Source organism: Oncorhynchus kisutch, linkage group LG17 (genome assembly GCF_002021735.2).
Source record: "Oncorhynchus kisutch isolate 150728-3 linkage group LG17, Okis_V2, whole genome shotgun sequence".
Classification (NCBI taxonomy): domain Eukaryota; kingdom Metazoa; phylum Chordata; class Actinopteri; order Salmoniformes; family Salmonidae; genus Oncorhynchus; species Oncorhynchus kisutch.
Window position 1 is genome coordinate 41,644,441 of NC_034190.2, and position 26,052 is coordinate 41,670,492.

A 26,052-nucleotide genomic window follows, 5' to 3' on the forward strand; every position below is an offset into this window, starting at 1 on the left:
TAGGGGCATTAGGGTTTTCTAAAGCTAGCCAGCTTCAGTTAGCTTCATATTCCAGAGCCCTATATTACGTACGTAGTTTGAGCACCTTTTTCTCCAGTCCCATCGATAAAATAATTTGCACACAAGTTTGACTATACGTGAAGATTCAAATGCATTCTGTCATTACTAAATGTGCAATGTGCTAGTTATTTTTAACACGACTATTTTTGAACACAAAAAAACATTTGGCTAATAAAATATTTAATAAGTTGTCTTACTCAAATTAAGGTGATGATGATGATGCAACCTTTGCGAAAGGTAATATGATTTTATTTGTCCTCAACTCGCAGCTCAGACACTTCATTCAGGATAAATAGAGTTAGCCCTGAGTTAACCTGCCCGGGAGCAGATTAGTTCTGAAGTATTCGTTGCCATAGAAATGTACCTGGCTAAAAGGTGAGCCACATTCGTAGTACCGGTTACCCCGAGTTGAACGCAGTTACCTTGCTAACTCCTCAAACCACATACGTAGTATAGGGCTCTGGACTAGGCTCAATCTCTGTCCAGGAAACCACCCTATAGTGATTAGGTTTGGGAATACATACATTTCCAGGTAGGAACTTGATGGCCATGCGCAGGATGAGGCCAGCCCAGAAGATGTGCAGACACTGCAGCACAAACAACAACCCGTTGAAGAAGTAGAACCCAAAGAAAGGGGGATAGAGGGTCAATGGGTACAGAGAGGGGAGAGGTCAGGTTTGTCTTATCTGTGAATGTGTCTGTAACTATTCCTAAACCATGTGAAGGGATGGTGTGATTAATGGGGCTCTCAGGACGGCCCTGACTGAAAGAGGGCCGTAGTAGGGTGCTTCCATAGCGGGCATTAAAATCAGAATGACCGGTAAATGCATTTAGGACCATATTTCATTTTTTGGGTTACCGGGTGCACAACAATGAGTATCCATCGTCATATTTTAAAGTGTCCATAATGCACTCAGGACGCCCCCGACAGAGAGAGGGCCGTAGTAGGGTGCTTCCATAGCGGGCATTAATATCAGAATGACCCTTAAATGCATTTAGAACCATATTTAAATTTTTGGGTTACCAGATGCACATTTTCAATCACCAGTTGCACAACAATGCGTATCCATCAGGATATTTTAAAGTGTCCATAATGCATTCAGGACGCCCCCGACAGAGAGAAGGCCGTAGTAGGGTGCTTCCATGGACAATAGGAATACCGGTAAGTGCATTTAGAACCATATTTTATTTTTTGGGTTACCAGATGCACATTTTCAATCACCAGTTGCACAACAATGAGTATCCATCATGATATTTTAAACAGTCCATAAAGCACTCAATGACGGCCCCCACGGATAGAGGGCCGTAGTAGGGTGCTTCCATAGCGGGCATTAAAATCAGAATGACCGGTAAATGCATTTAGGACCATCTTTTATTTTTTGGGTTACCAGATGCACATTTTCAATCACCAGGTGCACGGATGTATATCCTCATCCAGCACTTGGCTAACAGTCCATAAAGCACTCAGGACGGCCCTGACTGAAAGAGGGCCGTAGTAGGGTAGTCCTATAGCGGGCATTCAAATCAGAATGACCATTAAATGCATTTAGGACCATATTTTATTTTTGGGGTTACCAGATGCACATTTTCAATCACCAGTTGCACGGATGTATATCCTCCTCCAGCACTTGGCTAACAGTCCATAAAGCACCCAGGACGGCCCTGACTGAAAGAGGGCCGTAGTAGGGTACTCCTATAGCGGGCATTAAAATCAGAATGACCATTAAATGCATTTTCAAACATATTTTATTTTTTGGGTTACCGGGTGCACAACAATGAGTATCCATCGTAATATTTTAAAGTGTCCATAATGCACTCAGGACGGGCCCCCATTGATAGAGGGCCGTAGTAGGGTGCTCCCATAGCGGGCATGGATGTCTGGAACACCGGCAAGTGCATTTAGAACCGTATTTTAAATTTTGGGTTCCCAGGTGCCTATTTTCAATCACCAGGTGCACGGCTGTGAAAAGTGTGGACTCTGTCATTTTTCCGACCAATTTCTGTCATTTTCAAAAAATTATAAAAAATACTTCCCGAAGGGCTAGAGGTCCCAAATTTCGTCTCATACCCTCTCTCGTGATGGGCAACAATTGCAGCATATGAAAAACATTTCGCATCCACAGGCACCTATGTTTCCTGTTACATTCACTTTTTTCCCAAAACTTAAAACACGATTTTCTATTAAAATGTTTTATACAAAAACGGTTTTAATTCAATGTAAATGCTCATCTATATGTGCCCTTTCCTGCAAAAAAACCCCCATCCAGATTGGAGGTGTACTTTTTGATTTATTCACGTTTTGTGTTTAACTGAATTTTACCCCCAATGGCGGGGCACACATAAACCCTGTGAGGTTCCGGGATTATATCGATAAATTGGCCTGATCGTCAATGACACACTCAGGGGCGGGTCGACCAGACAGGTACCGGCGCGAAATCAGAAACCTGGTTTTTGACAACAAGACTTCCATGTCCTAGAGAGACGGGGGTGGTGTCAAACTCCACAATGTCTGTGTGCCAGTCACTTCTCTCCGTAAGCTTGTCCAGGAGGGGTTGTATTTTTTATGGGAGTATCTAGAATTGACAATTGATATATGCCATTGGGTGAGGTAATGTTTTGGTCCTAAGTGGTACCAAGAACGAGACAGGAACCTCGTCTAAGAGGGCAAACGGAACGATAATTTATAGCTAATGCTGTCTGGCTATAGGATACTCCTTTTTTCTGGTAAAAGGTTCTTTGTGTAATGTTCCTAAGATCTGTTATTTGTCATGTAAGTTTAGATGGGTGTGTCTTGGCTATAAATTATACTAAGAACTGTTTTGTAAGCACTCTCAGAGAATTCATTTAAAGACACTGAATTGATCTGAGAGTCACAGGGCTATGGTGAAGCTCATATAATTAAAGATGGACTTTATGATAACTCTTGTGTGTGACTTGTGTGTGGTTTGCTCTCTCATGATTTGGTAATACAGGAAATTTCCACGACATTATGGTGAGTGGCAGAATGATTTGTGAGGACCTCTCTTTTGTGGGGGATCTCTTCTTAATTGGTGATCTGTTCCTCTTGATAGGTGGAGGTTGAGATGGCTCCATAAGGGTCCACCACTGTCTGAGCGCAGCACACCACCGTCAGCAGCAGGAAGAAGAAGAGGAGGGCGAGAAAGAAGAGTGCAAAGCCCAGGTCCACCTCCAGCTTGGACAGAGTGGGAGTAGGCTGGTGCTGGTTCATGTGACTTAACGAGGTACGGGTCAGTAGTAGGTTGAGAGATGCTTGTATGCTTGTGTTACAGGTCCCAGGTGTGGGATGCCTTAGGCAGATAATAGTTGTCCTGGATGAACAGGATAAATTAAGAAAATGGAGAGTTATCTGCTTTTCCTATGACTTGTCTTCCAATGTATATTCACTGTTATGTTGAGATCAGTTGCCAGGTAAGTTGTCGTCTTCTCAGGTAGGTAATGTCTTGTCATGAAATTGCAATGCAAATCATATGATTAGAGGATATCTCATTAGAGATCCAAGGTAAGTCATTTGCAGCATAAGTGAACACCACATTGGCTCCCAGCCAAGCGGGTGTCCTCCTACGGGAGAGGAAACATCACTGTCAGTCTAACCTGAATCAAACACACTCACTGGCTCTGAGGTGTACATGTACCCTTGTTATTTGCTCAGTGAAACAAAGAAGACATACATTCATACAAACATATTCATACAAACATACTATTTCAAACAGTGCTAAGGATTTAAAACTCACCGTCCCTGCTTATGTCTTTCGTATGAAGAAATGACACCTGACTCCCCGTTGATTCACCAAACTTTCCCCTACCTGTCTGAACCCCTTTTAACATGAACCTAACCATCAAAGCTCTCAGGGATCTCTCCATTTGAGCTCCTCCCTTAAGTTCTATTGCTTTTTCTTACATTACACTGTCTCTCTATTACAAATCATCCTCCCACAATCAGAGGAAAAATGAGCACCGCACAAAACAGTCCTCTACACATACAATGCAGATAGATACACACTCGGGGACACACATCCGTGGGCACACGCGACATCCCCCTGGTGCTAAAGCCTTTATAAATAGTTTAACAGGAGTTGAATAAGGGTCCCTGCAGTTCACATGTGAATCAAATACCCTCGTCCTTTGTTTCCCTGTCAGGAAGACCTTAACCATGGTCACCTGCTAGATTCAACACCTCGATAACTCCAGCCACATCAGGCGTCAATGTACGTGCCTTCATCACGGAAGATTGAAAGGTGAATAATGAGGCAAGGAAGGCTTGACGCGAATGAAGGCAAAGATTAAGGAGGAGCAAGAGACAGAGGCGTGCGTGACGTTGGGGAGTGTGTGCCAGAGAGAAAGACAATACACTGTAGCCGGGGGCATGAACAGGATGAAATTGAGATTGCTTCAGTTAGGCTGCCAGTCGAGAGGAACGATATACAGTATACAGTAGAGGCTGAGGGTGCCGGCATGAAGTGATCTCAATCGTATGCAATTAACTGAGGCCTTTAGGCTGCAGCCAAACAAAGGGAGCGAGAGGTAAGAGAGAGTATAGGGAGCGAGAGGTAAGAGAGAGTATGGTATCTAATTTCATTGACATGGATAAGAAAAAATATCAAAACAATATTCTTCAATAGTCCAACCACTATCTTTTGGCTAGATCGGCATCTACTCAATTTGCCACTCAAATGCTGACAAGCTTTTCATACTTGACTATACCATTGTTAGGCAGGCCTAGCCTAAGGATCCAAAACGTGTCTTACCTGCCCCACTGACTCCTTAGCATTTATGTGCATACTTAATCCTTAGACTACTGGAGCCACCACCAACAGAGAAACGTTACTCTTATCTTCAAAGGAACAGCAACGTTTGGTCATGCAAACAAACCCAGAATAACATGGCCAAAGGCATATTCATTCATTAATTCATTCCTCCATTCTAATTAACATGTCTGAAATAGCCCAAGTACAAATAAAGTAGGTAGAAAAGGGGCAGTAATGTTGGTGAATAAGTGACCTCGTCCCCAGGCTCAATTGCTTAGCATTTAGGTTCAACAGAAAAAGAGAGCCAGCTGGAGGATGAGCTTAGTGAAAAAGATCATTTGATCCACAAACTGTATGGAGGACTAGTAAGAGAAGATTGGGAAGGCGGAGGCAGCAGTGATCATTCACTACAGATCACAGCTTATTTTATTGTCCTAATGTGGGTCAGCTACAGTCATGTCAGCTGGGGGGGGGGGGGGGGGGGGGTGGATCACCTTCATTTGGAAGAATCTCAATTGCATACTCCTCACGGTCACGCTCCTTGCATCCTTCTCAAAACCCTCTGGCTTTCTCTTCCTGAGGTACCTCCCCTCTGACCTTCTCTTCTCTTCAAATGGAATTGATTTATAAAGCCCTTCTTACATCAGCTGATATCTCAAAGTGCTGTACAGAAACCCAGCCTAAAACCCCAAACAGCAAGCAATGCAGGTGTAGAAGCACGGTGGCTAGGAAAAACTCCCTAGAAAAGCCAAAACCTAGGAAGAAACCTAGAGAGGAACCAGGCTATGAGGGGTGGCCAGTCCTCTTCTGGCTGTGCCGGGTGAAGATTAGAACAGAACATGGCCAAGATGTTGAAATGTTCGCAAATGACCAGCATGGTCAAATAATAATAATCACAGTAGTTGTCGAGGGTGCAGCAAGTCAGCACCTCAGGAGTAAATGTCAGTTGGCTTTTCATAGCCGATCATTCAGAGTGTCTCTACCGCTCCTGCTGTCTCTAGAGCTGAAAACAGCAGGTCTGGGAGAGGTAGCACGTCCGGTGAACAGGTCAGTGTTCCATAGCCGCAGGCAGAACAGTTGAAACTGGAGCAGGAGCACGGCTCTTCCAATGGGTTTTGAGAAGGATGTGACCCCCCAGCTGACATGACTGTAGCAGGCCCGCATTAGGACAACGGAAGGGAAGTGACACTATAATTAGTACGAGGAATTAGGAATGGAACGCAGACGGGACCATTCAGTCATCTTACCTAATTTCTACGGTTTGTACTTTGCTTTTGAACTAGAGACACAACATTTATTCATAAAGAAATAATCACAGGAGATGACCATTAAATTCACAATAACCTTTATCATATCTTTGCAACATGAGAAAATAAGAAACTAGTTGGGGAAAAGCTTTTTTATTCTTTTGGGAAAAGGGGGGGGGGGGTCATAGGGATAGGTGTTTGCGCTAAGACATGAAGTGAAGGGGAACAAAGGACATGTTACAGCACTGCAGGGAGATCATATGCATCCCAAATGGCACACCATTTGGGTCTAGTCAAATGTAGTGCACTATGTAGGTAGTGCCATTTGGGACATACAAAAATAATCCATATTGGAGAGTTGAATAAAGAAAGATAGAGCAAGATGGTAGACAGGAAATTAAAAAGAGACATGGTGAGAGATTTTATATATATATATATATATATATATATATATATATATATATATATTCTTTTACACGTAACATAAGGCACAGGCAAAACTACAACATACTTTGGTGTCCATTTTATTTAAAAAACTTAATGACTTGAACCAAACGCTTTACAAAGAAATGGAAAAGGACTCCATGAAAATGAAATAAATAGGAAATGAAAACTGTAGTGTAATTGTAAACCCCAATCATAATCCAACTCACTGTATGGCCTGGACGGTCATTTTGCTTTATGTTGTATTGGGTCTATGCTGACCCATAACTGAAACCCATAAAGTGCCTCTTTGGATGAATGGGCAGAAAAAAACAGATTTTAATGAATATATTCTCCTCCAGTCTGGTTGAATAAAGTGTTGGACTGGTTTGGGTAAGTTGGACCATTTCTCTGAAATGTGTCTGGATAAATGACTGGACTTTTTAAATAAAAAAAATAAAAAATCAAATCTGACAACTAAAAAGTTATTTTCAAAACATGAACATTTAAAAAGTATTATTTCAAGCTGTGTGCTTTCTGCTCCCCAAGAGCCATTGCATTTGGAGACCGGCATAAACTAAGACAAATATCCACACAATGCAAACCAAACTCGTCAGCTTTTAAACCATTAAAACAACTTAATTATTAACCGCCATATTTTTTCAACAAAATCTTAACCAAGAACATTTAACAACAATGGCACATTCCAGGTTGAATAAGAATGCCATGGCAACAATAGTAGTGCCTGATCCAATAACAAAATGGCAGGGGCAAAAACCAATGACTAATTTTCCATTATCGCTACTGTATGCTTTAGTGGTCTGACATGGTGATTTGAACACTTCTACTGACCTGTACCATGCTGTGGTCATTAAGAGCACCTCATCTCTCTTGGCAGTTTTAAGTGTTGGCACATTGCATGTCATTTACCTCAGTGTGTCATTATTTGGGAAGGGTGTCAGTGTACTGAGAAGGCAGCATTTGAACAGTCAAGTTTAAGTCTAGCAATACTCAGAGCGGGGACCCAGGACCCAGTTTGGGGAAACCCTGCCTTAGTGAATGATTTGCAATGTAAGGACTCAGAACAGTAAGAAATAGAGGGGGATGGATAGAAATGATAGGGAATAACAGTTTGTTGCTAAGGCACTGGACAGCTCAGACCATGCACACAGTTTTACTGTGTGTTTGGGTCCATTGCAGTCTTTCCTGAACTCTTCCCTCCCTCCTTCAACTAGTGTGATCTACAGAGCAGTGAAACCCATCTGGGCCTTGTAAGGAGTGTGATCTTTAGCATTATTTGTGTATATATCATTCAGTGGTGTGTGCGTGTGTTTGTGTGTGGCTTTTCCACCATCCATTTTGCCATACTTTGGCCTCATGGCCTGGGCCACATGGGAGTTGTTCTTCCCCATTCCTGACATCCTCCTTGGTCTCTGTAACAAATCACTCCATTTTGCTGTGGTGGTGGTTGTTGTTAAGCACTGTGTGGCCATTGCCATTCTGCACAAAGCCATTTTTTGTTTTCTCCCTTTTCTCATGGTCATCATCCTCCTCGTCTGACTCAGTCTCTTCCCTGTCGCTCCTCTCATCCTCAACGATATCCTGATGGGAGAGAGAGAGTACATTTAGGTAATTTTGTAAAATGTAGGTCAAATTAAGTTAAGGCAGAGGCTGCAGAGCCAACTTTTCTGGACCCCGCTTCCTAGCAGCTGGAGGTCCCGGGGCTTCTTTTGCGCATGTGCAGGACTCGACTTTGCGCATATTCTCTGAACGTCCATGCAGCATCTGCATACCAACCAATCAGCTTCATGGGGATGTGTATTTAGATCGTCAGTTAAAGGCTACTTTGAAACTGTAGACTATAAGTCAACCACAACATTTGTACAATCTACATGAGTCATTGTATTTTAGAAAGACCTGTTGCTCCGTAAACATGCCTGGGCGAGAATAAATAATACTAGCAAGTAGGGCCGACCGCCAATTTAGTCGACAGGTCGATTGTTTGATCGATAGGCTTTTGGTCAACCAAGATTTTAGTTGAGCAGTGGCAAATGTATATATATTTTTACAAAAAATATTGCACACAAGACACCGGTCTGATTCACACCAGTCTCTGCCTGTCAATCAGACAGGCGGAGGCCGTGGGGAAGGCACACCAGTAGTACATTTACCATGAATTCCCATAATCTCTACAATTACGTTACGGCAATTTCTGTTAATATATTGAATGCATTATTACAACAATCTTACCATTGCAGGAGTTGTCACGTTGTTTGCAGAGTGCACAACCTAAGCTACACTTGTGAGAAGTGGTTTATTTCATTCCATTTATGAGTTGTCAATTTATTCATTGTCTTTTGTTTGGAGCGCTCCTGTCAATTTTGAGTAAGGAGACACACCTGATTTGACTGGAGACTGGAGTGTCGGCCTTCACGCCCGCTCCAATTTCACTCCAGTAGCACTCACTTCACCAGCACAGGTCATGACCGCCCCAGCATGCATTTGTAGTCTACTTGTGTGCTGCTAATAGCTCCATGCCTTAGCTACTGTCATGGAGTTCGCTAAATATTTTCATAATGAAACCGATAAAACACATAGGTGCTAAAAGGTGACTTACAAAGATGAGGACCAACAGAAAGAGAGGGAGTGCAGTGATGTAGTGTCGACAACTAAAGAATCATTGTGGAATCTGAAAAGACACATATCCAAGCAGCATGGCGTACTTACTACATGCACATGCTAAAAGAAAGGAACTAGGCAGGTAGATCACTAAGTGTGTCATTGTAGCAACGTATTTAGAAACAAGAACGTGTCATTCATTTTTGGTCTATTATATTTACAAGAGGCCAAAATTGATTTTGGACCAATAGGCCCTGCATATTCCCACGTTCAAGCTTTCCATTTTGGTTGTGTTATTTTGCCTAAAAACCATCAGGCCTACCTATACAAAAATAAAATAAACAACTCTACATCTCTGACCAGCCAGGCAAGAGTGGCCAAAAGGGTATTGAGCATCCCCAGTGGCTCTGCAGGTGTGGAGAGGATATTCTCTGCTGCTGACCTGCTCTCCAGGGACCATCACATGAGCCAGACTGGCCAAACTAATGTTTCTAAAAATGAATTTAAAAAGGCACTAGAAGTCATTTTTCATTTAATTTGTATTTCCTTAGAAGTCACAGCCTATTAGCACAATTTATAGACTATAATAATTTAATACAACAAAATGTTTAAATGCAGAGTGCCCTATGTCCCTACCAGCCTATTGTGTCGCACTCGAAAATGCTTCAAAGTATTTTGTTGTAGGCTATAGCCTTGAAATAAAGCCAAAATAATTCATTTTTGTTCCTTCTTTAGGCTCCCCGTCTGGCTCCTGACCTATTTAATATGACATGTAGTCATCTTTATTCAAATCATTTTTATTCAAATCCATATGGTTTGGTTTAAATGCTTCAAAACCAAATGGTAGCTCCAGGTAGTCACAAAAATAGATGGGTGCAGTTTATTTTTATTCTTCCGGTGAGCGCGGAGTGGTTTTTAGCAGAGCGGTTGGAAAGGAGCTTGTGCAGAGCTCCACGAGCGGGATTTCCAACATCACAACTCAGCTCACATGCTCTGGTGGGAGGAGTAGCGTAACAGTTTTTTCCCCTTCTTCTGTTAAGGATATTTTGATTTCTGGCTCCCGCTTTAGTCATTTGTGTGTCATAATTCTTTAACCGCAGTGCTTAAAACATCAGACAAGCGCAGTACCCTACATATAATAGATTTTTTTTCAATCATAGGGTGTGTGTCTAGATATGCATTTTCTTTGTCATGGACAGCACGACTAGCAAGCAAGCATCGCGACAGACATATCAGCCATGGAATAATTATACAGACAAAGTAGCCCTACTAAACAACACCATGTAGACAGACAAAAAACAACCATATGGCCTCAGCAAAGTCTAAAGGAAATTACTAGATTGAACAACAAGAAGACAGTGTCCCCTTTTTGGTCAGTGGCAGCAGAGGAAAGGAAGAGCGGCCCTCAGTTTCTTGCGGTCTCCCCCCGCCGAGACTGACCAGAGGCAGGTGCCATCAACCCAGTAAAATAAAAACAAGCAAATGGTATTCATTTATGCTCACTCAGCCGTGCCTCACAAGCAATACAACGACTGATCTATTACCAATGTGATCATGTAGCCTACCTCAAATGTTGAAATATATCAAACAAAAATGGTCTGAGGAGAACAATGCATTGGCAGGGCAATTCAAGCATAGCCAACATATGGTGGTAATCTATTGGGCCTAAAGCCTACTGAACAAACCCATTGCTACAGTAATGTTTTTAATAGGTTAATGTTGCATAGACTTAACATTATTTATTTTAAACACGTCAAAAACATGTTTTATCTGAGCGGTAGAACTCAGCTTGCCTTTTGACTCAAAAAGTGATCTTGACTCATAAAAGGTTGGTGACCACAGTCTTTATATCCACCAACCAATGGCATTTCTTAAAGTAGGTCAACCACTAGAGGGATATTTTAAACCTACAAATTCAAGTTTTATGTTTGTGCCGTTGTGTGCCAACATTGCATTGACGCATCCTTGACTAGGCTACTAGCACCAACCAGGGGTGAAAGTAAGGCGGTATGGCAAAATAAATAGTGGGGGGGGGGGGGGGGGGTAAATCGGTAAACGATGATCCTATTATGAAAACAAAAATGTCAAGAAAGCTGTAAGCTATTACACCATTATTTATCATTACTGCGTGTCAGAGGCATGAAAAGTGAGGAAATGGACTTGAAAACAGGTGGTATACTCTACAGTCCAAAATGCGATGTGGTTCGAAGAGAGCACTGACATTTTGAAAAGGCAGTTATGAGTGGCTGAGACGCGCAAGGATAGCAGTTGACGCATAAATCCTGGCCTAATGACAATCGCCAAATGTCAGTCCACTTTTTGGTGTTTTGTGTAACAACTGTTTGGAGGCTGGTAATATGTTGCGTGTTGTTGAATGTGCATGGGTAGCCTATTAAAGAAGCCCTTTGAAGTGATTGTTCGGCAAATCAGAAGAAAACATGACTGGTTGTGTTTATGCCATAACAAAAGGTAATACGTTTTTTTTTAAAGTCGCAGTGCCTTTAAAAATGATTAACATCCCTTGACTTATTCCACATTGTTGTTACAGCCTGAATTAAACATTGAATAAATATTGGGCAAGTCTAAGCGCTTTGCCCACAAAATGTACAATATTTGCACATAATTATTTTTTTAATTCTTCAAGCTCGGTCAAATTGGTTGTTGATCATTGCTAGACAGCAATTTTCAAGTCTTGCCGTAGATTTTCAAGCCAAAACTGTAACTAGGCCACTCAGGAACATTCAATGCGATCTTGGTAAGCAACTCCAGTGTATATTTGGCCTTGTGTTTAAGGTTATTGTCCTGCTTAAAAGGTGAATTTGTCACCCAGTGCATGTTGGAAAGCAGACTAAACCAGGTTTTCCTCTTGGATTTAGCCTGTGCTTAGCTCAATTCCTTTTCACCCCCCCAAAAAAATGATGGGTATGCTATGGGTGCCTGGTATGCTATGGGTATGCTGATGACAAGCATACCCATAGCATGATGCAGCCACCACCATTCTTGAAAATATGAAGAGAGGTACTCAGTGATGTGTTATTTTGGATTTGCCACAAACATAACGCTTTGTATTCCTGACAAAGTTGATTTCTTTGGCACATTTGTTTGCAGTCTTACTTTAGTGCCTTAATGTAAACAGTCTTCAGTCTCTTAGGTTAGTATTGTGGAGTAACTACAACAGGGATGGGCAACTGGGGGCCGTTTTGTAGGCCCATGGACCAATTGAAATAACGTTTTTTTTAAAGATTGGTATGTTAGTCTAGCGTCCAGCTATCTAAACTTGTAGTGAGTGTGGTAAAATTACCGACCAGGGTGGGGTCCATTGATCATCAGTTATCATATTAAAAACCGCACCCTATTGCAAAATGTGTAGAATTGTAGGACATCAGCTGTAAAACTGATATTTTGTTCTCTGGCCCATGACAAAACTTTTACAATTGCATCAAACTTGCATCAAAACAAAGATTTTCTCTTTGCCCAATGGCAAAATGTGCAGAATTGCAGGAAATTAAGTTTAGAATTTTTTTTGTGTATCTTTGCTGTCAAGAAAATGTTTTGCTTGCAAGGTGGTGGTGGGCCACTGCGGCCACTCTTCATGAGTTCTGTTTTTTTGTGGAACCCGCCCCCATCAAATTTGCCCATCCCTGAACTACAATGTTGTTTATCCATCCTCAGTTGTTTTCTGCTATCACAGCCATTAAACTCTTATTGATTTAAATCCCTGAGCGGCTTCTTTCCTCCGGTAATTGAGGTAGGAAGGATGCCTGTATCTTTGTAGAGATTCTTTTTTTTTTTTACTCAACTACCAATAGGTGCCCTTCTTTGCAAGGCATTGGAAACCCTCCCTGGTATTTGTGGTTGAATCTGGGTATGAAATCAGGGACCTTACAGATAATTTTGTGTGTGGGGTAAAGAGATGAGGTAGCTATGGAAAAATGTTAAACTATTATTACATGTCTTTGGTCTTTTCTGCAAGTCCCGTACGGACTCGGGAGAGCCGAAGGTCAAGAGCCACGCATCCTCTGAAACACAACCCAACCAAGCTGCATTGCTCCTTGACACAATGCCCACTTAACCCTGAAGCCAACCGCACCAATGTGTTAGAGGAAACACCATACACTTGCGATCTTGTCAGCGTGCACTGCACCTGGCCCCCCACAGGAGTTGCTAGTACGCGATGGGACAAGGACATCCCTGCCGACCAAACCCTCCACTAACCCGGACGATGCTGGAACAATTGTGCACTGCCCCATGGGTCTCCCGGTCGTGGCCAGCTGCGACAGAGCCTGGACTCAAACCCAGAATCTCTAGTGGCACAGCTAACACTGTGATGCAGTGCCTTAGACCACTGAGCCACTCAGGAGGCCTAAACACTATTATTGCACATAGAGTGAGATAACATAACAAAGGGGTTGAATACTTATTGACTCAAGAAATGTCTGCTTTAAATTGAATTTGTAAAAATGTCCAAAAACATAATTCCACTGACATTATGGGGTATTGTGTGTAGGCCAGTGACCCAACATTCGGAATTGTATCCATTTTAAAATTCACAACAAAATGTGGAAAAAGTCAGGGTGGGAACACTTTCTGAAGGCACTGTATATACACCCCCCCTCTCTCTTTTACACCACTACTACCACTATTATCATCTATGCACAGTCACTGTAATAACTCTACCTACATGTACATCTTACCTCAGGTTACCCCGACTAACCGGTGCCCCTGCACATTGACTCTGTACCGGTACCCCCCTGCATATAGTCTCGCTATTGTTATTTTACTGCTGTTCTTTAATTACTTTTACTTCTTATTCATATTTTATATTTTTAAACTGCATTGTTGGTTAGGGCCTCATAAGTAAGCATTTCACTGTAAGGTCTTATGTATTCGGCGCATGTGACTAATAACATTTTATTCAATTTGTTTTATTTGATAAATGCTTCATGAGCTTAGTTAATGTGTTGTGTCAGAATCAGAATTATTTAGGTAACATTGATAAATAAGATGTTTTATCAATGTTCATAAGTATGCTTATGTGGGTAAAGTTACTTGGGGCCCAGAGAGGGGAGAGGTCAGGTTTGTCTTATCTGTGAATGCGTCTGTAACTATTCCTAAACCATGTGAAGGGATGGTGTGATTAATGGGGAACCAGTTAGATGGCTCCACAATGTCTGTGTGCCAGTCACTCCTCTCATTAGATCTTGTCCAGGAGGGATTGTATTTTTGATGGGAGTATCTACAATTGACAATTGATATATGCCATTGGATGAGGTAATGTTTTGGTCCTAAGTGGTACCAAGAACGAGTTAAGAACTTCGTTTAGGAGACCAAACTGAACAATAATTTATAGCTAATGCTATAAATTGTAGGATACTCCTTTTTCAAGTAAAAGGTTCTTTGTGTAATGTTCCTAAGATATGTTATTTCTCATGTGAGTTGAGATAGGTGTGTCTTGGCTATTAATTATACTAAGAACTGTTTTGTAAGCACTCTCAGAGAATTCATTTATAGACACTGAATTGATCTGAGAGTCACAGGGCTATGGTGAAGCTCATATATAATTAAAGATGGGACTTTATAATATACTCTGACTTGTGTGTGGTTTGCTCTCTCATGATTTGGCAATACAGGAAATTTCCACAACAACTGTCATACCACATTAGAACCCAAAATACAAGCTTATTTCACGCCAATGTGTATAAGCTAAATAATAATCTAAATGTAAACAAACAGTAATAAACATGGTTAAAACCAAAACAATTATATCATGATGGTCAGTCCTTGCATCCATGAATTTGAGAGTGGCTACATTTCTCCAGGCCCATCCCTAAACGTTTTACCAAAACAGAGGCAGGGTGTCGCTTTGTTATTGTTTCAATGGAGGACACTAGGTTTAAGTTAAGGTAAGACAACCACATCAAAATAATTGTAAGTAAACGTTGAGTTTGAGTGGTGATGTCAAACAGTAGGTTTACATGTACAGTTGGGTGATAGAAAGTAGAGCAGTCAGGCTCAGAACAGTTTGACATAGGGGTGGGGTTTCCCAGACACAGATTAATCCTCACCCTGGACTAAAAAGCACTTTCAATGGAAATTCTCCATTGAGTTTGCTTTTTAGTCCTTAGGGGCATTAGGGTTTTCTAAAGCTAGCCAGCTTCAGTTAGCTTCATATTCCAGAGCCCTATATTACGTACGTAGTTTGAGCACCTTTTTCTCCAGTCCCATCGATAAAATAATTTGCACACAAGTTTGACTATACGTGAAGATTCAAATGCATTCTGTCATTACTAAATGTGCAATGTGCTAGTTATTTTTAACACGACTATTTTTGAACACAAAAAAACATTTGGCTAATAAAATATTTAATAAGTTGTCTTACTCAAATTAAGGTGATGATGATGATGCAACCTTTGCGAAAGGTAATATGATTTTATTTGTCCTCAACTCGCAGCTCAGACACTTCATTCAGGATAAATAGAGTTAGCCCTGAGTTAACCTGCCCGGGAGCAGATTAGTTCTGAAGTATTCGTTGCCATAGAAATGTACCTGGCTAAAAGGTGAGCCACATTCGTAGTACCGGTTACCCCGAGTTGAACGCAGTTACCTTGCTAACTCCTCAAACCACATACGTAGTATAGGGCTCTGGACTAGGCTCAATCTCTGTCCAGGAAACCACCCTATAGTGATTAGGTTTGGGAATACATACATTTCCAGGTAGGAACTTGATGGCCATGCGCAGGATGAGGCCAGCCCAGAAGATGTGCAGACACTGCAGCACAAACAACAACCCGTTGAAGAAGTAGAACCCAAAGAAAGGGGGATAGAGGGTCAATGGGTACACCCACGTAGTATGTATGATCCTGGGGGAAGAAACAGACAGATCCAGTCAATACGGATCTACATTAGCAGTCAAAAGCATTTTTGACAAAGACTTAAGCAAATCACTAGAATGCATTGCATCCTGTATCACTGACAGAAAATAATATTTCACACATACGGAGGCAGTTTCCCAGACACAGATTAAACCTAGTCCTGGACTAAAAAGCAAGCTCAATGTAAAAGCTCAGTTGAAAAGGCTTCTTAGTCCAGGATTAGGCTTAATATGTGTCTGGGAAACTGCCTCTAGGAGGCAGATGAGTGTCATCCAAGATCTGAGCATCTTACCAGAAGGGGAGTATGACAAGGCGGGTAAGGATGAACACAGCTGCAAACAGGATGAAGATGTAGTTGCAGGTCTTTCTCCATCCTGCATAGTTGAACATCTTTGCTGACTTAAAAGGAACAGAAAAAAAATAAGGAAAAATAAATAAATAACAAATATATGGTTGCTGTTTCCTATATTCTCCTCTAGATGGCAGGCTTAACAGAAACAGTTCTGTGAGTAGAAATTCTATATGCACCATTTATTATTATGATGATAATACAATGACTTTCTGTATAGAAATAACACTCACTCTTCTATACTTATCATGGAATGGATATACTTTCTTTAGGATTGTAATGGTGAAATAGCTGGATGCCTTTTTGCTTGACATTGTATTGCATTGTTGGGGAAATAAGATTGGGTATGGCGGAGGGCTGTACCTCCAGTAGGTAGTCTGAGGCATCGTGCACCAGCATGATCAAAGTCCCGGCACGGATGTAGTTGACCAACCACGAAAAACTGATCAGCAGAATAGTGGCCACGTGGTGAACAATCTGCTCCTTAAAATCCTTGAAGAGAGTGAGAGAGGAGGAGTTTGTCAGTTATGCAAATGTTTAGTTTACGTTGTGCACTGCACATCAGCTTCAGTCATAACAGAGGTGGTGGTAGTTCCTTTTAAAATCTTGTTGAAACTGGTTCTGATGGATATGGCACCATGGTCGTGACATTCCTCGCTCGTAACTTGATCATCGAGTTTCTTTTGGATGCGTCGTTCTGAACTACAGTTATTTTAAATTAGAGCTTTAACACTGCGGAATATCAGCAAAACGTTCAAAGATTTAAATGTCTGGAGGGACACCTAAGCTACGGTTACAGACACCTGGTTTCAACAAAGAGTCATGTAGGTCTCAAATGTTTCCAATGATCCAGGTTTATTCGACAAAGTCAATGTCACGAAAATGTGTCATGGAGACGGCAGCTATAGGAGAATTTATCATTTTTTTAATCTGTTCGACAGGGGTTGGTTTTACTTTCGTCTAACTTTCTTTGTGACAAATGGTAATGGAAACTGTTTTCAAATAAATGATGATTAGGGAATCATTTTGAAGGTAGGCCTATGCATGGCACGTGGTTATAAAGCGTCACCACATTTCATTCTAAATGCCTACTGTTTGCCATTTATAAAAATAAATGTTTCTTTGCAGGACAAAGACTGTCTTGACTTTCAAGAATGCCTGAATGGCTTTGCCTTGCTTTTCTGGTTGGCTGGATGCAAGTTTCACCAGCCAATTATCTCAGCTTTACAGAAGTGCAAGTTTCACCATGGTTTGCACATGGTAAATTAGTACATTCTATCCAGGCTGGCCTTCGCGGGCTACTTGAGACATGTAACAGATAGTTGGGAAGTCATACAGGCTGACGCTGATTTATTAATGTGCAATTTTCATAAATGGAAACACTGAGTGCATGTAGCCATGTGCACTTTACAATTACAACTCAACTAAAAACCCTACAACAAAAAAACCTGAACAAAAAACAAACAAGCCCAATTTGGAATTCCACTGCAATTACAGCTAACTTAATGACACCATTGTTTTGGATCGGCCCCATTATTTCATTGTGTCTGTCAAATCAACCGACAAACAGGACTGGATTTCAGACAAGTCTGCTAACTATTTTGAAGAGTTGCCCCCTTTCATTTGGACTCGCCAGCTGGAAAATAAATACGTCTGGAGAACATGGTCAATCAGTCTCCACTGCCATACCTTTCCACAGTGTGCCGGTCATACATTAACCCACAGATTCCCTAGACAAAATAACACCCCTCCCTCCCTAACTTAGTTGTGATTCCCTAACGGACATTTGCCGAGATATGGTTAGCTGTCTTTTATCGCTCTCTCTGCCCTCTTGACAACAATCTCTCCTGTTACCACTGTAATGGTACTGAGTGTAAATTGTCGATGTTTCTGAATTAGGCTCCACTTACTTTGCGCTTGACATCAGTTGCCACACTAAATAGTAGCGAGATGTAGAATCCCAACTCAATCATGTAGTACCAGTACTGAGAAGGCAGCAGTGGCTATAAGAGGGAAGAACAAACATTGAATATAAAAAATATGGTATTTAGCAGACACTTCTAAAGCTACTTAAAGTATAGTGCATGCTTACATTTTCATAACATTCATAAAAGTTGTCTAGAAATACCAAACTGGAATCTTCAATCAGGCAGCTCATTGAATTTGATAAACAAGCATCATGTACTAGGAACCTTTGAAAAATAATTTGCTTGTGACTCTCCCATATTGTGGCAGACACCGACTTTGTAAAGATTTTAAACCAACTAAACATTTAAAACCAATTAAAATTTAGAGACCAACAGTCTTATAGAAAAGCGGGTGAAAAAAGGTGGCACAGAATGTACATACCAGTGTGGGGAAGCCATTCCACATCTCCTCCATGTCATAGAACCATGGTTTCTAGGAAGAGATTTCAGTGTCAAACACAAAATGGCACACGCAAATGTATAAAACATTACAAAGGCAAAGCATTGCTAGAGAAAATATATGCCAACAGTAAATTGCGATACTCACATCAATTAGGGCACCCAGGCCAGCAATGAAAGCAAGAACGTAAAAGGTAAATCTCCAACTGTAAGAGAACGCACAGCAACCTCAAAAACCCCATTTGAACAGAACACAATTTCACACAGCTCAGAACAATTTCACATGTTCACACAACAGATCGCCAATAAACTATGGCTCCTTCAAGACAAAGTAAAACATAAGCTACAACTGCCTCATTCATTTCATTTCAGTTAGCGGTACTATACTTTCTTTGCTAAAACAATTGATTTCAACCATATTCAATACAGAAATGAGTGTAGCCTCTGACTGTATAACCACAGATAGAAAAATAAGGCTTGTGGGTTTGCACATGGCTGCTAAGGGTACCAGGCTTCCCGGAACTTCTTGATCTGGCTCGGCCGTTCCTGGTTCCTCCGCCGTCGGAACCACCTCTGGACCTGCCGCACCGAGCAGGCCGACTGTTTAGTTAACTCCTCCACTGAACTCTGACAGAGAGAAACGAGGGTTAAGATCAATATACACTTAAATTAAAGGGATAATCCACCCCCCCCAAAAACAAATACAAACATGAAACTCCTGTCAATTTGGTGAAGGCCTATGTTTCATTAGTGTACCAACGCAGTGGCTTTGTGGTTAGTGTCTGCCCTGAGATCTTAAAGTCCAGACTGCAAATAGGGGGTAAGGCCCTGAACTAGACTAACGTCCTGTTCAGGGGGTGAACTTGTACATCAAGCTGCCTTACGCTACAGAAACAGGCTCTCATGAGTCATTCCAGATCACACAATGACTTAACCTCTATGTGGTCCTTCTGTGAAATCAGGAAATCCTGTAGGAACGTGTCATAGCTACCTGGTTCACGCTTTTAAAATAATTACCTGCACTCCAGATCGACAAATCAGCCAATAGATGGTATGGGTGGGTATACTTGACGATATGAATGGATGGAAGTGTTCTTGACGTGACGAAGTACATAATATATTTCGCTTAGACGTGCTCAATCTAAACAGTGTCCCAAATGATTCAACTCAGGGTTTGTTCGTAAAGTCACTGTGGAGTGCCCGAGTGTGCTCAGAGTGCGCTCTGGGCGTTCGTAAATTCAGAGGGTTGTCAGATTGTCCAGTAGGGTTGATCTGAGCATTCTGAACTCACAACGGCAGTCAAGCACCTAAGCTAACTTACTGTAGTTGTCTAGATTGCTAGCTACTTCCAGACACGAATGAGAGAACACCTCCCTCTGACCATTTTACTCACCTTAGCCGAGCTGGTTAGGTTGTCTACATGTTATCTAGAGCATTGGTGACTAACTGTGCTGCTGGCAACAATAAAAAATAAAAAATGTTTTGTTGCCAACAACGTTGACTGACACCAATCGTATTCAACGAGTGTTGCGCATTTGCAAATTCCTCAAGTATTCTGCTCCCTGGCACACTCAGACGAGAATGCTCTGAAACCGGAGTTGATAGCCAAAGTGAATTTACGAATGCACCCCCAGTTTCTCCAAGTACCATCTTGCAATGCGCTGTGTGTGTCTGTGGGAAACGGCTGTTGTTGCCATAGCAATGTACTCTGTACTCTTTTGTTCAGGTGATTTTACAGCTAGCTAGCTAGCTACTTCACCTACTGATATTGACTTTGGTATTATTGTGTGTAGTGTAGCTACGTTTGCTAACTAGCTAGCCAACCAGCCCAGAGAGAGCCATGTTTTGTAGTCGACCTCAACTGCAGATTTCCAATGACTTTCACATTGCTACCAGCCTTGTTATAACAACAAAATGTGTTCACAAAAAACATTGTTTTTACATATTAGTGTTATTTAACACAGTTAATCATAGAAATTAATGGTTTGGGGTGGATTATCCCTTTAAAATCTTATGTACTACTGTCTCCTTCAATTATTGTTTTACTGTAAAGTGTGCTGCGATTTTGAATGCACTTTAAATAATGGTTGATTTAACTTAGTAATCGTGCATGGATTTGACTAAGGAGTTGTGCAGTGTTTGTGTGAGCTATTATTGAACTGTGTGGTCATTTGGATTTGGTCAGTGGAACTGTATGGTAGTTTACTACATGTAGGATTAGGAAGGTGTTGGCGTTTGACCCCAGTATGTAGCATTACAGTTATGCTGTGCAATTACCTGCGAGGGGAACTTTGATGCATTGCAGAAATAGGATTCCAGTGTGGTGTTGGGAGCAGCTCTGACACGCGGTTTCTCCCTCACTCTAAGTAAAGAGGCAAGTTGAACGGCCACGGTCCTGGATAGTCAGAGGAAGCAAAGGAGGAGAGGAAAGTGTTGTAGGGACTGTAAATCAGTTATGATGGTTGTAGTGAACACAAGTCAACAAGGCAAGATGAACAGGAAAACGAGATTTGAGCAATACTGGTTAAAAACAACAGCAAACTAATGGAACATAGCAAGGCCATTGCAAATTGAGGAGGGGCAGGTAATGACACGCTATTCCCTTGGAATAGGGGGTTCCTACTTCTGACCAAGGCCCAAAGGATTATTGGTCTTGGGCCTGGAGTACTGACCTCTCAAATATCTGTCGTATAATCAGGAAGCATACTGCGATGGGGAAGATGACCCAGAGATCCCTTCCTTTAGCGAAGACTTGGCCATCCCGGTCCTTGAGGTTGGCCCAACCCAGGCCCGCTGGGAACCACAACCGGTCCTGCCAGATCCAGTCACTAAGCAATCTAAGCCAGGTCAGCATTCTGAGAAAGAAAGAAAGATTCAGACAAAGGGGTAAAGGGACAAGGCTTCTTTGGTGTCAGGTACAGTCTGACGTCAAGACATTTTTGTTAGATAACATACCAAAATAACATCCAAAACGGTTCAAGTAAAGGAAAGCTGCCTCAAATATTTGTATGGAATGTATTGTTGTGTTAGTGAATTTAAAATGTGGGGGTGTCATGCCAAATGGTGTCCCCCTGCCAAAAAAGTATCCCCCCGGCTTCACAATGGGATTTGATGAGTTCTAGCTTCTGTTGCTAGGGCTGTTACTAGAACTTACAAAATTCTGACCGGATTACGTAATGAACCAAAGCGTCCGTTGCTATGCTGGTTGCTTGGCTCTCGTAGCGGTCCGGAAGGATGGAGGACGCGGGGAGTTCTAGTTCCCGCGTAAATTATTACCTCAGAATTGCTTTCCAAGGACGGTTGGTGTTTTTAACGGTGACAACCTGCCTACTACCTGCTGCTTCAAAGGATCGAAAAGACGGGAAAGAGAACACTTTCTTAAACATATATGTCTTTATAAGTAAATATTGTTAAAGAGGAATAAATCATTTAAGCTGTTTTTAGACTGACGTTGTTAGCTAGTGTACTTATTTACCTCGGCCTGCCAAGTCAGCTAGCAAGCCAGACAATTTTATTTAGCTAACGTTAGCTAGCTAGCAACTGTTTAAATATCATTAGGTGAAAGAGGATTACTATTTGCATCCATAACTTTTATGCGATAATTTGTGATGTGATTATTATGTCATGTTGATCTTGGTGTGCTGGTGCATCCATCCATATTTGCATAGTCACTCAGCCATGAAAACATGAGCGAGCTGGTGACACTTAATACACTGACAACCTTATCTGACCCATCAACATTTCCAACAATGCGTTGGCCTGGTGTATAAGAATGTATAACACAATCTACAGATGCTTCAAACACCTACTGCAGGACTTCCTGACATTCCCCAGATGAATCCATTAGCTTTCTGAATACAAGCTTTGACAGTGCAGAGCAGCTGTTGTGGCATAGATGCAGCCATTGATACTAGTGGAGTGGGCAAGATGCTGTGTAGGTTTAATTACAACACAGGCAATGCGATATGCTGTGAAAGACTCAAAGCCACTATGACATCACTGCTACTGTCATTACTGGCAGGTTTACTCGTTTTGTTAGAAATGGCGTGTAAACAAGAGGGCCTGATTCTCATTTTACTGAGGCACCTTTGTGTCTTAAGTCTGTCAGAGGGTAAGAGGCCAGCATGACAACACTACCCGCTTGGTTATTTTAGAACACACACCGACTGTGACACTGATAGTTGTGCAAAGCCAGATCATCAAATTAATGCAGAGAGAGAGCAGATCAGTGCTCAACATCACACTTTTTACACAATCCTAGGCACAGGAGATGCCTTGTGTTTTTCTTTTTTTTGGGGGGGGGGGGGGGGGGGGGTATTTTCACTTGCGATGACAGTTCTTGGTACAAAAGGGTTTAAGAGTATTCACATAGGGAAGCCTCAGTGCCAGCTACACTAGAGAGATGCTCCGAACAAACCAGTCACTGTGTGACACCCAGTGCCCCTCTCCTGTCTGTTGATTGATTGTTTAACAGGGATTGCATGCATGGACTTTGAACACTCCTATGCTTACTGTGAATTAATAGGGCTGTGGCGCTCTGGCGCCTGCCTTTGTTTGCACAGGAGGGACCATTCTTGCAGTTTTCAGAGAAAGCTGGATAAAATTAAAAAAAAAAAAATTAAAACAGTAGAGTATGTATGGGAAATATACTGACAATAATGTGCCACTAAATTAATTGATGGAGTAGTTGGTCAGTATAGCACGCATATGCATGGTGTTTGTCACATTTGCTTAAAACAGCAGATCCTGGAATCTCCTTTACCCTCAAGGTGACTTATGAACTTACTTACAATGTCAAAGGACATGGAGGGAAACTTCACAAATAACACCGCAAAATGAAACATTGTAGTCAGAGGGTGAAATGAGATGAATTGATTGAATACAGAGTAGACTGTCATCACCCCGGAGAGGAAACAATGTTGCGAGCATTCCAATAGTGTGTGCTTTTTGTGGCCTGTGATTTTAATGCAGGGAAACTGAAATCCATTTAACCTCATTTTTACCAGCATGTCACCTGTGCAACTGGAGGCGACAAAACTCTTGAACACCTTTACTCCACACACAAGGCTCTCCCTCACCCTCCCTTTGGCAAATCTGACCATAACGCCATCCTCCTGATTCCTGCTTATAAGCAAACAGGAAGTACCAGTGATGCACTCAATACAGAAGTGGTCAGATGAAGCGGATGCTAAGCTACAGAACTGTAGAGTCACAGTGGGGAGGACAGGAAATGGAGGGCAGAGCACGCCTCCTCCACAGGACTATAGTGGAGCGGGTCGACAGCTTCAAGGTTCCTCATTTTGTCCACATGACTAAGGAATTAACATGGTCCACACACACCAACAACAATGCCTTTTCCCACCCAGGAGACTGAAAAGATTTGGCATGGGAACTCAGGGCCTCAAAAGGTTCTACAGCTGCACCATTGAGAGCATCTTGAATGGCTACATCACCGCTTGGTATGGAAATTGCTTGGCATCCGACCGCAAAGCACTACAGAGGGTAGTGCGTACAGCCCAGTACATCACTGGGGCCGAGCTCTGCCATCTAGGACCTCTATACCAGGCGGTGTATGTTGAAGACCCTAAAAACAGTCAGACTCCTGCCATCCAAGTCATCGACTGTTCTCTACTACTGTACGACAAGCAGTACCGATTCACCAACTCTGGAACCAACAGGAACCTGAACAGCTTCTATCCCCAAGCCATAAGACTGCTAAATAGTTAACCAAATAGCTACCATACTATCTGCATTGACAAGCTAATCACATACGCTGCTGCTACTGCTTATTATCTATACTGTTGCCTAGTCACTTTACTCCCACCTATATATACATACCTACCTCAATTACCTCGTACCCCTGCACATCAACTCGGTACTGGTACTCTGTGTATATAGCCAAGTTACAGTTACTCATTGTGTATTTATTCCTTATGTTATCTTTATTATTGTTGTCTCTGTATTGTTGGGAAGGGCCCGTAAGTAAGCATTTCACTGTTAGTCTACACCTGTGGTTTACAAAGCATGTGACAAATACAATTTGATTGGATTTTGATTGTGGCCTGCAATGTGGGATGTTCCTGCAATTGGGCTTTCCTACACCTGTAGGAACGCCCCCCCCTCAAGCATCCCAATGTGGGCATCTTCATACTCGTGTTCAAAGTAACTGCTCAGTGAAAATTACTTTTAAGTTAATATTCTGTTAACTCATATCAAATAATGTTGTTGACTCATCCTATACTTGTATGTGGCCAAAGCATAAATTGGGAGAAAAAACACTTTTTCAAACCCCACCTCACACTTGTATCTCAGCCCTTTTCAAAAATGCTTCCTATTTCCTCTTAGAAAATGATGTAATCTCTCCTAGGAAGGTGAGTTGTCCAATCAGTCTACTTGCACAAATATATATTAAAAAATATATATATATAAAATCACCTTTATTTAACCAGGTAGGCCAGTTGAAAACAAGTTGTCATTTACATATGCGACCTGGCCAAGATAAAGCAAAGCAGGGCGACAAAAACAGAGTAACGCGTTCATTAACACAGTACTTAATTTTGTTTATCTGTCGGCCCCAGCCTCGAACTTTGTCAGTTAGCTACACACGGCCTCTCTCTACCCATTCATCGCCATCTACCCATGTTGTTGTCTTAGATGTTTACCCATTGTTGTCTTAGCCCTCCCAATCAACATCGGTGATTGCTTTATTCCTCCCTCTAATGTCAATATGCCTTGTATACCGTTGTTTAGGGTAGCTCTCATTGTTTTGTTTTACTGCGGAGCCCCTAGTCCTTTTCTACATGCCTCGGTTAGCTCCCTTGCCACACCCCCCACACATGCTGAGACCGCACATAGCTTAACTGGCACCTCCACAGATGCAGCCTCTCTCATCGTCACTCAATGCCTAGGTTTACACCCACTGTACTCGCACCCTACCATGCCCTTGTCTATGCATTATGCCCTGAATCTATCCTACCACGCCCAGAAGTCTGTTCCTTTTACTCTCTGTTCCGAACGCACTAGACGACCAGTTCTTATAGCCTTTAGCCGTACCCTTATCTTACTCCTCCGCTGTTCCTCTGGTGATGTAGAGGTTAACCCAGGCCCTGTGTGTCCCCAGGCGCTCTCATTTGTTGACTTCTGTAACCGGAAAAGCCTTGGGTTCATGCATGTTAGCATCAGAAGCCTCCTCCCTAGGTTTACATTATTCATTGCTTCAGCAAACTCCGCCAACCCTGATGTCCTGAATTCTGGCTTAGGAAGCCCACCATAAATACTGACATTTCCATCCCCAACTACAACATTTCCCGTCAAGATAGAATTGCCAAAGGGGGAGGAGTTGCAATCTAC

General features: G+C 42.0%; 1 protein-coding gene across 2 annotated transcripts in view; it reads right to left on the bottom strand.

The window, feature by feature from the left end:
* Positions 1-479: 479 nt before the first annotated feature.
* The window catches only part of LOC109907680 (ceramide synthase 2-like), a 29,877-nt gene continuing 4,304 nt past the window's right edge, over positions 480-26,052 (bottom strand). The window contains exons 2-11 of one of the 2 annotated variants that reach the window (XM_031793838.1): positions 21,375-21,557; positions 20,980-21,097; positions 19,211-19,329; positions 18,851-18,908; positions 18,686-18,736; positions 18,247-18,339; positions 16,700-16,828; positions 16,280-16,386; positions 15,922-15,975; positions 480-684 (exon numbers count right to left, since the gene is read on the bottom strand). In XM_031793838.1, the coding sequence (XP_031649698.1) occupies positions 495-684; positions 15,922-15,975; positions 16,280-16,386; positions 16,700-16,828; positions 18,247-18,339; positions 18,686-18,736; positions 18,851-18,908; positions 19,211-19,329; positions 20,980-21,097; positions 21,375-21,556 (1,101 nt within the window). In that variant the 5' untranslated portion in view covers position 21,557 and the 3' untranslated portion in view covers positions 480-494. Of the gene's footprint in view, positions 685-6,555; positions 8,099-15,821; positions 15,976-16,279; positions 16,387-16,699; positions 16,829-18,246; positions 18,340-18,685; positions 18,737-18,850; positions 18,909-19,210; positions 19,330-20,979; positions 21,098-21,374; positions 21,558-26,052 lie in introns of those variants that run through there. The other variant, XM_020505796.2, reaches the window with a different exon arrangement.